At 43.3% G+C, this 14,015-nt stretch overlaps 1 protein-coding gene across 1 annotated transcript in view; it reads right to left on the bottom strand.

Annotated features, from left to right (window-relative positions):
• KIF3A (kinesin family member 3A) overlaps positions 1-10,317 on the bottom strand; it is a 39,594-nt gene extending 29,277 nt beyond the window's left edge. The window contains exons 1-2 of the mRNA XM_088460707.1: positions 10,198-10,317; positions 7,895-8,168 (exon numbers count right to left, since the gene is read on the bottom strand). Coding sequence (XP_088316833.1) covers positions 7,895-8,168; positions 10,198-10,203 — 280 coding nt within the window. The 5' untranslated portion in view covers positions 10,204-10,317. The remainder of the gene's footprint in view (positions 1-7,894; positions 8,169-10,197) is intronic.
• Positions 10,318-14,015: the final 3,698 nt, after the last annotated feature.

Genomic DNA, 14,015 nt, shown 5'->3' with positions numbered 1-14,015 from the left:
GAAGGGACTCCAGAGCCCTTTTTTAACCTGAGTCTTCTTTCCAGGAACGGAGCCATACAATACAGCGAGCCACTTCCGAAGTAACAAATATCCTGGAGGCTAGGAGAGCCGTATCCATAACTGCTTCTCCCAAGTAGGAGGCTGCATCTCTAATGTGAGATATGTAGGATAGTTGGTCCCTTGAAGCATCAGGTGGAAATGTCTCTTCTAGGACTTCTGCCCAACTCTCAATGGTTTTTGGCACCCAGGCCATAGCCCTAGCAGGAGGAGTAATAGCTCCTGTAAGAGAGTATATGGATTTGTCACAAGCTTCTACCCGCCTATCTGTAGTCTCCGTCAAGGTAGTTGCAGAATGGATGGGTAAGGTGGCATTCTTAACCATACGTTTTACATGAGAATCCACTGCTGGGGGAACTTCCCATTTAGTACAATCAGCAGCTGGAAGAGAGTAAAAGGAACTTAAACATCTTGGAATTTGAAACCTTTTACCGGGCATATTCCATACGTCACTCATGTGATCAGATAGCTGGTCAGAGTAAAACTACCTTTTGTAGTTTAAAAAGTGTTTTTGTTTTTTTTTTCTTAGGAGCGGGTTCTTCCACTTCTATTTGAAAATAGATTTTACAGCTAATTTAAAGGGTGGTTCCTCGTCTTCCGAGATGGAGTCAGCGTGAGAGAGGTCTATGTCTTCTGCCTTCCCAGATGATCTATCAGAATCAGATAACTGGGTAGAATGGGAAGATAACACAGCACGTTTAGTAGGGTTTAGTGGGTAAAGGCTTTTCCTTTTGCAGCATTTGCTGAAAAACTGTAGAGGTATTAGCCAAACTCTGTACTGAGGTAGAGAGTATGTCTACCCATAGGGGAGGCAAAGGATTTGCAGGGAGTACCTGCTGTGGCCATACCACAGGGAAGGCTACCACAGGGACTGCAAAGTGGTCCGCAATCTTTGTCAGTACCTGAGAAAAGACAGCCCAGGGTGGGTCCTAAGGCGGAGACACCGGAGCTGAGAGGCCTGTGTCTGCGCAACAATTTGTACAAAGACCATCCTGAATGAGGTTCTCTGGGGCTAAGCCCGCTGAGCAGGAGTTACAAGATTCCAGAGTAGGAGCAGTAGCATCAGGCTGCTTTTTATTCTTACCTCTGCCAGACATAGCCACAATAATAATAATAAAACACACAGTATGATACAGTGCAGCGAACACCCTGCAGTATGTGTAATATGACACAGTGTAGTGTGCAACACCGCTATATACAGTCAGGTGCATAAATATTGGGTTATTGATAGAATTTTCAGATTTTGGCCTCTATTCACCACCACAATGGCTTTGTAATGAAACAAACAAGATGTGCTTTAACTGCAGACTTTCAGATTTAATTTGAGGGTAATTACATCCAAATCAGGTGAACGGTGTAGGAATTACAACGGTTTCTATATGTGCCTCTCACTTTTTAAGGGGCCAAAAGTAATGGGACTATCAACTCAAAAGCTATTTCATGGACAGATGTGGGCTATTCCCTCATTATTTCATTATCAATTAAGCAGGTAAAAGGTCTGGAGTTGATTCTAGGTGTGACATTTGCATTTGGAATCAGTTGCTGTCAACTCTCAATATGAGATCCAAAGAGCTGTCACTATCAGTGAAGCAAGCCATCATTAGGCTGAAAAATCAAAACAAACCCATCAGAGAGATAGCAAAAACATTAGGTGTGGCCAAATCAACTGTTTGGAACATTCTTAAAAAGAAAGAACGCACCGGAGAGCTCAGCAATACCAAAAGGTGTATATGTGTCAAAGTCAACAATCAAGAGAAGACTTCACAAGAGTGAATATAGAGAGTTCACCACAAGATGTAAACCATTGGTGAGCCACAAAAACAGGAAGACCAGATTAGAGTTTGCCAAACAACATCTAAAAAAGCCATTGCAGTTCTGGAACAACACCCTATGGACAGATGAGACAAAGATCAACTTGTACCAGAGTGATGGGAAGAGAAGAGTATGGAGAAGGAAAGGAACTGCTCATGATTCAAAACATACCACCTCATCAGTGAAGCATGGTGGTGGTATTGTCATGGCGAGGGCATTTATGGCTGCCAATGGAACTGGTTCCCTTGTATTTATTGATGATGTGACTGCTGACAAAAGCAGCAGAATGAATTCTGAAGTGTTTCGGGCAATATTATATGCTCATATTCATTCAAATGCTTCAGAACTCATTGGATGGTGCTTCACAGTGCAGATGGACAATGACCCGAAGCATACTGCAAAAGCAACCAAAGAGTTTTTTAAGGCTAAAAAGTGGAATGTTATGCAATGGCCCCCTGACCTGAATCCGATTGAGCATGCATTTCACTTGATGAAGACAAAACTGAAGGGAAAATGCCCCAAGAACAAGCAGGAACTGAAGACATTTGCAGTAGAGGCCTGGCAGAGCATCACCAGGGATGAAACCCAGCGTCTGGTGATGTCTATGCCTTCCAGACTTCAGGCTGTAATTGCCTGCAAAGGATTTGCATCAAAGTATTAAAAAGTGAAAGTTAGATTTAGGATTGTTTAGTTTGTCCCATTACTTTTGGCCGCTTAAAAAGTGGGAGGCACATATAGAAACAGTTGTAATTCCTACACCTGATTTGGATGTAATTACCCTCAAATTAAATCTGAAAGTCTGCAGTTAAAGCACATCTTGTTTGTTTCATTTCAAAGCCATTGTGGTGGTGAATAGAGGCCAAAATATGAAAATTCTGTCAATGTCCCTATATTTATGCACCTGACTGTAGTATGTGATAGCCCTCACAAATATATAGGAGATGTGAGGTACAATGAACCCCCTATACCTTAGTATGTCAGGGTAAATTAGAATAAAGGGAAAGGTATAAGCTGCCAGTATAGAAAGTAGAAATCAGCGCTATCACAAGTCACATACAAACCCAGAAAGATAAAAAAAAAAACTATATATCTGCAATTGGCACTATAATCAACTACACACGCCGCAGTGGCCGGTAGGATATAGCGCTGTATAACCTGGGCTGTGGGAGAGGTATACAGGGAGACTGGACCCAGCATTCCCGAAGACCTGCTTGCCTAAAATGGCTGCCACGCATCTCTAAGGGGGCGGAGGGTGAGGGAGGAGCAGCTCAGGGAACGGCTAGACCACAGTGGAATGGCGCCTTGAGCTGGGGGAAGGGCTGCAGGGAGAGCGCCTTCTCCCCGTGCTGACGTTAACCACTGGGTCCCCTGGCCTCTCAATATGCCTCTGCGCCAGTATATTAATGCCTCTGTTCCGTCTCCTGAGACCGGAGGCAAGACTGCGTAAAGACGGGGGCCCACGCAGACGGGGGTCCGCCTTACTGTCTCCTGTATTCTGGGCTGCAGTCTGGGGAGTTTGCTAGCTAGTCCCCCCTCACCCCCCCAAAGGCCCCGTCGGGAGTACCTAGCCGGGGATTGGTTTTAAGGCGCCGCGGAGGGGTGATGGAGCAGCAGCGCAGATGTCCAAGGGACAGTCTTTTGCTGCTCAGTTTAAAACACTAAAAATAAAAAATAAATCATAAAAATAAGCTTGGGCTGCTTGAAGCAGCCCCACTGTTAAAAATGGTGACCCAGCTCTTGCCGGACACCAATGAAACAGAGTTTCCCTAGAAGGTCCCAAGGTCCCACCTAAACCCCATTGTCTCCCTGTGGAGCTCTATGGACCCTGAGAAGAAAAATAATTTAAGGGTTTTTTTGTTAATTAGTTTAGAAAACAGGAGAGAAAAACAAAAACAACATTCAGGACGGTTCACAGATTCATGCATTGTTACTGGAGAGGAGTTCCTTGTGTTTACAGGTGATAGTGTCACACGGATTTATGGATTAGCTTTTGATAAGTAGTTATCCTGCCTACAGCCAAACAGTGTAAAAGCACCCTCTCGGTTCTCAGCAATGCTTATACTGGACACTAGACTAAAAGGACACCTATACCAGAGCCGCGACTCCCCGTTCTGCCAATGCCAAACCGATTTGTGGATCAGCGACCAAAACCTCCGATCCGTGTACATAGATGATCGGTGGTTTGGGGGAATTTAACACGTTAAAAATCCCTGGCTCACTTATTCCATTTCCGGGATTGAGGAATAGAGATTTTTCAATATGTTTAATATCCCCGATTTCCCGGCCCCAAAAATGGCAAAACGGGGAATTGCGCCAACTCACCGCAGATATATGGCTCCCTTATCGCTAACACAAGCTAATTGCCATGCACAGAGTAACGTACATTCACTGACTAGACGGTACAAGACAGATCTGCACTCCCAAAATTGTTTCTACCCCTGACTAAAGGTGCTGCTAATTAAAGCAATAAGTATATGTAATAAACCAATATAGGGGTCTATTTACTAAGCAGTGTTAGAAGACAGAGTGAAAAGTGATAAGGTGCCGGCCAATCAGCTCCTAACTGCCATCTCTCAGGCTGTGTTTGAAAAACGACAGTTGGGAGATGATTGGCTGGCATCTTATCACTTTGTCGCCTAACACTGCTTAGTAAATAGACCCCTAAGACTTTCAAGAGATGTTAATTATATCCAGCACATCATCAATGTACAAAGCACAACGAATAAACAAGGTTAACGGAGTAATATATTATTCAGAAACATACTACACCCCAATATGTTGTGTTCAGTGGTACAAAGGGGATGATTGTGCCAACGGTCTCATCCCCTGAAAGGCCCCAGACAAGCACACAATAGGATTACAGCATCTCTCACACATGGTGTGATGCATGTTACAAAGTAAACTACAATGATTGCATTCAGATCTTCTATTTGCAGACTTTCTTTATATGACTGACAGATATATTACAATATCACATATCTGTTCCTCTCTGGTAAAGCGCTGTGTTATTATTGTGTGTGATTTGAGTAATGCAGATGAGCAGCGCAGTGGTGTCTGAGGTGGCAGGGGTTGTTCTTGATAAGACGGCATGTTACTGAAAAAGGGTTAATAATAATGCAGAATGAGGGCTTAGTAACAGCAGATGCAGGGGTAATGAGTAGGGCGGTGCCGATGACGACTCTGGTAGATGGAGATTTAGGAGCTCATTCAGACCCGCTCGCTAGATGCGTACGCTCGCACCCAGCGTATACAAATTCAGCTAAGTGACGGCATGGCAGGCGATTGCACGGCAAGGCTTAAGCACACGCACGATGTCTTGGCGTGCGATCGCTTTGTGTATGTAGACACCCACCAGCCATTCATAAGATGCCCACGTCATCTCCTGGAAATGCATGTAACCACTGGTACATCGAGCACCATCGGATGCGATCGCAGTGCTTAAGGTTGCCTTTACCCTTCCGCAAGCACAGCAATCACTACAGAGTGAAAGCCCACCAAGTGAGGTGTACTATGATGCTGAATTTTAATTATGTACACCTCTGAAACGGCGTTGAGGCACTTGGGCACGCCTGCGTTCGCACCTCCACTCCCCCGTTTCCAGTGGTCGGCCCCCTGTCACCACCCACAAACAGCCTCTCCTGTCAATCACTTTACTGGGCAGTCTATACACAGCAAGCGAACGCATCCCGATCTCTCGCATTGTTTTGCGCACAAGCATTGCGATGCATACGCTTGCACAGTTAGCGACTATCAGCCAGTTACGAGTGTTCGCATCATAGCGAATGGGTCTGAATCAGCCCCTTAGTGCAAAGTAGCCGTTTAGGAGAGTTCCCGGAGATTAGGGAAATGTAAGTAGGTGAGGAATTCATGAGGGCTTTGTAGGCTTTGATTTTAAACTGAAAAACTAAAGGTCCATTCAGAGAATTAGGATGTGATGCAATATAGTGGAAGTACTCAGACTCTTAAGGAGAGCATTTGTAGTAGCAGAGAGTGATAAATTAATGTCAAATTTAGCAGTTATACCTTGTAGGGATTTACAGGAATAATATGTCAACAATTCCAAAATGAACATGTTGTTTGAGTGAGGAAGACAAGACGTGAAGTAGTGAGTGGAGCAATGGCAGAAGAAAGAAGGGATTTTTCTACTGATGGATTTGATGAGAGAAGTTTTAGTGGAATCTGGGAAAGTGTGTACGGCCTCTGAAGTGCCTAGTTTATGATTGTGCTTCACCAGGTTTCAAGATTATACAGAGCTACATCAAACTATTGCAATTTAACTTTTCATTCAACCCCTTTGGTGTAATGGAGACTAATCTAAAAATCCATTTTAGGGGCCTATCCATTAGCAGATAAACTGAACGATATATCGTTCAATTTATCTGCTATGGATAGGCCCTGAACGATGACAGATGCGCACTCCCACGGCCGATAAATTTTATCTTTCGTCTCTCCAACATGTTGGTCAATTATCGCATATAGCTGCCAGATATTAGAAATATTGTGCAGTTTATACGCGGTAAACAACGAACGATATTAATAGCAGCTACAGAGAAAAAAAATCTACTCCCTGAATGATGTCATGCGATATCGATCATCTTTTGCAAAAATCTGTCATGTACATGACCGATATCAGTCAGCACAGCCACCGGAATTTTCAATAGATATCTTTTGTCTTTCATCGTTCAGAAAAACATCTGCTAATGGATAGGCCCCTTTAGCCTTCTTAATGAGGAGTGTTTTAGTCCGGGCTCTTCTTCCCTCCCCCCCATTAGATATAGCTCTGTGCGGGACTGTGTTGGTTCATTAGCATACAAGGTTGTGTTGCTAGCCTTGGTCCCATCCAGTTTTTATATGTTCAGCGTATGTCATTTTGTACTGTGTTCTGTAATTATACAGGTTTTATTTTTATATGTGGGGCTTAGTACTGTAGCTAGGTCCTTTATTTGGGTTGTTTGTTTGTGTTCTAGTTATATTGCACCATTGGAGATCCTGTTGGATGTGTGTCTGGTATCCTCCTATCTCCGTGGAACGTTAGCGGCTCGTTGCCATGGGGTTGCTGAGACGCATCCGGAAAGTGGAAACTCGTGCTCCGGCATGGATAGCAGGGTAATGCACAGGATATGTGGGATTCTCTATTTAGAGTGGTAAGTGATTTATGTCATTTGTACATTTACTATTTGTTATCCTGAGGATAGGGCTTGCACACTGAAACGTTGATCAATATTTGGATATGTTTGCAACATGTTAGTCCCTGAGTGCCGTTTATTGCATTGCATTCTATGGGCGGATTACAATTATTTGCAGCCACCTACGAGCCCAACGGAGCTATTCAATTGTTGCTCCTCTCGGGCGCGATCAGCTGCAGGCGCTGGTATTGCAGCTCGCACCCCCTGGGGGGTGCGATCTGAAATGGCCGAAAAGTGACCCATTTGGACGCCCAAACAGCACTTTTCGCGATCACGCCCATAACTTTGGTCGGGTGTAGTTGTTTTGTGTGGCTAAACCAGACCTAATTGAGCACGATCTTTTAATCAACTGAATCTCACCTCGCGATCTCCTGTCACTTTAGATGGGAGATCGGGCACGAGAAAACAATTGAATTCCGCCCTATATATTTTTTTTTTATACTGAGCTAGGTGTCAAAATCCTCTACAATGATGGAGGAGTTTAAAAAAGAAATGAGGGGGATAGAGAAGAGAGTAAAGAAAGGGGCAGAGGGCTATTAATATGAGAGAGGTGAAAGTGACAGGGAGACTGCTCAAAAAAAAAAAAAAAATTACCACAGGGGAAGGATCAGTGTATAGACACTATTAACAAGTCCTAACACATTGAAGCTTATTAAAAATGGAGGACAGCACAAGGAATGGATATAGGGCATGAGTCCTACTGCTGATAACACTTTCTACCAATGGTGCTCAAAAGATATTCCCATAATCTCCTGCTAGTTCACCAATCAATAAGCACTAGACCTTGAAAGATTGATTGTAGCCTATATGACGTATTGCCACTTTAAGATGACACATACCATTATAGCCTTCCAGCACAGAATCAATAATCGGCCTGGCTGTTAAATTGTAGACATCCAGTTGTTTACTGTCTGGCCCAAAAACAGTGTCAAATGTAAATGTTTTCGGAGGCTCATTCATAGAGTCAACTTTGTGAACAGCAATAGTTCCTCTTATTTCGTCCACATTGACGGCCATCTTGCTGCTCATGGCCTTCTCTCGCTCGTTTAAAGGACGACATCGTACCACGACTTTCACGTTATCACAAGATTCTGGTCTCTCTGTTTTGTTTATCTGTGAAAAAAATTATTTAAGCAGAAATATTAATAATAAAAAATATATTTTAGTAAACAACCAAAAGGTAGTAAGAATTGTGGTAAAGTATAATTAAGACATTTTTGATAAATGGGGAAATTAAATATTTCAGATCTACTAAATAGCTTGATACAACCCCAATATACACAAAGCTATTTAGTGCCTACTCCTCAGCCTCCCCTCTAAACCCAGTGTCCCCCAAATAGGAGGTAAGCGGAAAATTAAATTCTGCATAATGGCTGCAAGTTGCCCTTTTGAGTGAAGGCACTTTGTGACCAGCAACATTACTAACTTTACCATTACACAGGTGCGTAGATAAATATTTGTCTACCATAGTACATAGTCAAGTACACAAATAAACATTGCGACATCACATCGTGCTGAACTGAATTCCCCCTAAGATGTGCAAATATTTGGTCCATTAGATAATTCAACAAAAACATAAAAAATACATAAGATTCATACTAAGGGACAATTCAATTGTTTTGGGTGCCTGGATCTCCCATCTAAAAGTGACAGGAAATATTAAATTGTTTGCGCGACCAGCCTCATGCTGTTTGCGACAACTGCGTTCTCGCGCCCAACATGCAAACTATTGCCCGCACAAAGCTTCTCCCATGCTAAGCACCAGATGAGGCACCCAAAAGTAGGATTCACTGCAGCAAAGGCGCCCAAGAGCCCTACTTTGGGCGGATTTCTACTCGCACCTCAAGAGGATAAGAACATAAATCCGCCATAAGTGATGGGCGCCCAAAATAATTGAATAGCTCCTGGTCACTTTAGACGGGAGCACAGGCGCGAGAAACAATTGAATCCCGCCCCCTCCCAAGCTCTTGAAAGTATATTGCAGCCGTCCAGTTCACATCAACAACCAATATAAATATTATCACCAATGTTCTTTTAGGCGCTCCAAGACAAACCTTGATTTAACGTGGAGGTTCAATATCTAAACTGTTAATACTTCTGCTTGGCTGGCAATGCAGTCTGTGATTATTACGGGGTGTGCAGTACATACATTTCAAACGTAGGAATTTTACCATAGATCGGAAGAAACCTGTACCTCTATATACAAGATATGAAGGTTTCAATGTAATCCATCAAAATCTCATTTGTCACATACCATGAACCATATTTGTTTTTGTATTGAGGTCTTCCAGCTCAGCAAATAGAATACTGTATAACTTAATTTACTTGCAAATTAAGAAATGTCACTTGTTGGGTTTTTTTTTGTCTTTTATATTAAACTCCTGGCAAAAAGAAAATCACAAGGTCTGCTGAAGGGATAGTTTCCACGGTCACAGATAAAATGGGTACATTACACTGACAAAGCAGCCCATCGGCTGGCATAATGGACTCTTGTGAACAACTTTTTATGCCCCTTTTCATGTGTTGCCTTCTTGACAATGAATGATTGAAAATGTCATTTGAAGCATGAATGCAGCAATGAATGACATCATGGCTAGGGATTGATGTGATCAGGTCATAGATTAGAAAGAGAATATTTTCTTTTGTATTTCGCAGGCAATTGTCAGTTTCCATCATAACAAGATCAATTAAAGACAGACAGCCCAGGGGCCTGATTGCAGACTTGTTTTCCTTCACACCCTCCCTTATACCTACACTATATAAAAAATAATACTGCAAGCTGCATGTTTTATTACAATGACCTTGCTCTGTGAATGTGCTGTATAAGGGCACGGAGACACCCCATATGATATATGTACACTAGTATTATAGTCACATGGGATCTCATACAGGAAGGGGTCAGTGCTGCAGGTTTGCCATAATGATGTGTGTAATCTAACATCTGTGGCAGTGCCAGCTGCTTACTCATTGCCAGCATCCCTCCCCCCCTCTCTCTGTGCACACAGCAGCGTCAGCTGTGCTATTATCAGAGCCCGGTGCACAGCGATGTAGGCTGGTAGGAGGCCGGGCGGAGGGAGCTGTCACTACACCTGCCCTGGTAACCTGCAGCAAATCCCCGTCACACACCCATCTCCCTCATTACCGGCATCCTCGCTTTGGCTCTGGGACAGGCCCTGAATGGCAGATCTAACGCCCGGATCCCGGAGACACCGAGCTGCCAATAGCCCAGCAGCAGCCTCAGTCATACATAACGCGCATGCGTCAGACGAGCAGCGCTGAGTGAATTGACAAGAACCTTGGCCAATAGCAAAAAGAGTCGATTGTAGCTACATTCATCAGCAGCCAATCCCTGAACACAACTCACAGGCAGGGGGAGTGTTGTGCCTGTGTTACCCTCAGTTACTGTATGTGATAGACAGTGATGATGTGCATTGTGCTCTTATCACCAGCCAGCCAATACAATACATTACTTGTGGTTGCGGCTCTGGCTGCCGGGAGTGTGTAATATATGGGTTGGCATGGTGACTGTTGTGAAGGCTCGGGCCTTTCTGATACAAGATCGGATGCAATAACAATAAGTAGACTCAGTAGTAGTTTATTGAATGAGGTAGACACACATTTGTAACACAGGGAAATAATTATACTGTTCTATGCTGTCATTCTTTCTATCACTAAATATAGTAAGGTCAGGGGAACTGAATATGTCCAGAGTAAAGGTGCCCACACACATAGCGATATTTTACACGATCTGGCCGATTACGACGCATTGGAACGACAGATCGTGTAAAATATGGCCAAATCGTTAGGAAATCGTGAGTCCCCACTCACGATGCGATGCGCGTCCCCGCTCGTCGTACCTCGCATCTTCTGATCTGCCGTGCTGTAGGGCAGATTAGCCAACCTGGAACACGATGGAAGCCGATCGTGAGGGTTTTTTTTCCTCACGACGAATCGTACGATTCATCGCACAACGCGGAATTTGACAACTTCCTGTGCATGCCCCATCGCCATCTTGTGCAGCATAGTGTATGGAGGAAGATAGTCGCACATTCTGGAGCCTGCACACTGAAGTGTTGTTTTGTCTGAAGTTTGGTGAGTATTTGTACAGTTTAAATGCAACCACACTGACCACCAATATGTGCTCCCCCACTGCCCACCAATGTGTGCCCCCAGGTAATAAATGCATGCCCCAGCCACCTCCTGCCGTAATGAGGCGAGCGGTGGCTGGGTCATGCATTAAGCTCCCACTGCCCACCAATGTGTGCCCCCTACCTAACCCCTAACTGGCCATCAATGTCATAGGGCCACCTAATAATTAATTAGAAAAAATAAATAGATTTTTTTGTAAAATTAATAGACAAAAATATTTAATCAAGATAAACAAATACATTCCAGGAAGATTATTCATATTGAAATAACATAAAATAATAATAAACATGTTTAAAAATCAATTCAATACAGATAAAATAAAAATACATTTTAAGTAATATAACAAAAATTAACTAAAATAAACACGTATTTAACAAAATAATCACCATACATTATATTTAAAAAACACACATCATTTAAAGCTGGGGTCTTCTACCTTTCGGCCACCAGCTGTTGTGGAACTACAGATCCCAGGATGCCCTGCCACCCACCCTTGGGAAATATCAGCATGTTAAAACTGTGGCAGGGCATCCTGGGATCTGTAGTTCCACAACAGCGACAGGCCCAACGGTGGACGACCCATGCTGTCAAACAAAGAAAAACATATTACCAAGAAATGAACAAATGACATTGCTGTAAAAGAAAACACGATTACAATACCATAACCTTTAAAAACCTGTAAAAAAGAAATATTAAAACATTAAAAATGTTAACCATGACAACATTAAATTTAACAAAACTATATACACAAATATTTAAATGTCCTTTTTTTTCCTCTTCATAGATATGTCCATGGATAGTGAACGTGAATTCGTTACAGGATTCATCGAAATCCTGCACTCAAAAGAGTGTCTGTGGAAGATCAGTTCTCGAAAGTACCACACTAAGTCGCACAAGTTGGCCGCACTAGAGGTGCTCTTGGAGTATACGAATAAGTACATTACTGATGCAGACCTGAAAACTGTACGGCAAAAGATTCAAAATCTCAGGACTGTACATCAAAGAAAAAAAGAAGGTTGATGACTCCAAAAAATCAGGAGCGGGCACAGATGATATATATATGCCTGCGCTCTGGTACTACCATATGATGTCATTCATCAGTGATCAAGAGCCTCAAAGGGAATCTATCGTCTTGATGGCTGAGTGTGAGGGAGAAGAGGAGGTTGCAGAAGTGCCTGGACTGTCTGCAGAAATCTTGGTAAGTAGTGACACAGTTTAAACCAAAATCCTTAATGTTTTTGTTGTTAAATCCCAAATGTCCAATTTAGTCAGTTGTTCACAGACAGTCCTCCTGCCATGGCACAGCACCTGGTCCGTTAAAATAGGCCATGTACTCCTCCCTCACTTCTTTGGCACGTGTGGTGGATGTTGTAATTGGTGGTGCAGACACAGATGTAAAATGTCCAATGTCCTCCAGGGGTCCTACATCTTCTGCTCTAGCTGGACTGGTCCTCGTTGGGTAGATTTTCTTTGCAGAAAGTTGTGCAGCACACAGCACACCATCACAACCCAGTCTATCTTCTCCACACGTAGATTGATGGTGGTGTGGAAAATGCAGAAGCGGTTGTTCATTATTCCAAACGCATTTTCCACAATTCGCCGTGCCCGGGATAGACGGTAGTTGTAGATCCTCTTCTCTCTGGTCAGGCCCCTCTGTGCAAATGGCTTCATCATATGTTCATGTAATGCAAAAGCCTCGTCTGCAACGAAACGTAATTTAGGCCGTGCTGTGTCTGGTCCAGTGAGGGCAAGTTGAGGGTTTTGTTGGTGAGTCTCTGGTAGAAAGTCGTCTGTTTGAAGGACCCACCATACGAAGCACGGCCACTCTTGCTGACATCCACAAACAGAAATTCGTAGTTGGCATTCACCACTGCCATGAGAACGATGCTGAAGAATCCTTTGTAGTTGTAGTAATATGATCCGGTGTTGGCAGGTGGGTTGATGCGGATGTGTTTCCCATCGATGGCTCCTTCGCAGTTAGGGAAATTCCAACGTTGTTCAAAATGTTCCGCGATGCTGGTCCACTCCTCCACGGTGTTAGGAAACTGTAAAAATAGTAAAAAAAAAGGGTTAAAACATGATTATAATATTTAATTTTATTTTTTTCCTATATAGACTCCCACCCAAGACCCTGATTTAGCATCCACACCGGACCTCAGTCTGCTCGGTGGTGACAGTGAGCCGGAGAATACCACACAAGTGGAAACTCCACTTCCACCTGAACCCTCATCTTCTTCACAACAACCACAAAAAAAGAAGAAAAAACAGGGGAGAAAGGAGAACCTTACTGAATGTGAGGACAATTTTTTCCAATATGCAGAATGGCTGCTGCAGAAACCCCCAGATGCAATAGATGATTTCACAGCTCATGTGAATAGCACTTTGAGAAATATGGATACAGATACCCAAAGAAATTTTCTCAGGTTAAACTACGACCTTTTGACTCGCTGTATGCAGGGCCAAATTGATGGCCACATGGGCCTGGAGGGGAAAATGACCAAGGACCTATTATGAGAAGCAGAGGAGGCGTGACCAGTGCCATGTGGGCTTGTATCCCCTATACTCTCTGCTCCAATGTCTCCCTAAATATGTAAAGGGAAAAAAAAAAAATCATTTGTGAGGTAAAAAGAAATACAATTTTACTACTTATGATTTATGGCTGACCGTGTGGAGAGCAGATGGCCGGTCAACATCATGTTGTCATGACAATGGGCCTATTTTTATGTGGAGGCCTGGAGCTGTTGCTCCATCCGCCCCATTGTTAATCTGGCCCTGGCTGTATGAGCAAAAATATCAACAATTCTACGTACA

Source organism: Taudactylus pleione, unplaced genomic scaffold, assembly GCF_031769625.1.
Source record: "Taudactylus pleione unplaced genomic scaffold, aTauple2 ptg000975l, whole genome shotgun sequence".
NCBI lineage: Eukaryota > Metazoa > Chordata > Amphibia > Anura > Myobatrachidae > Taudactylus > Taudactylus pleione.
This window is presented reverse-complemented; position numbering and strand designations above follow the sequence as displayed.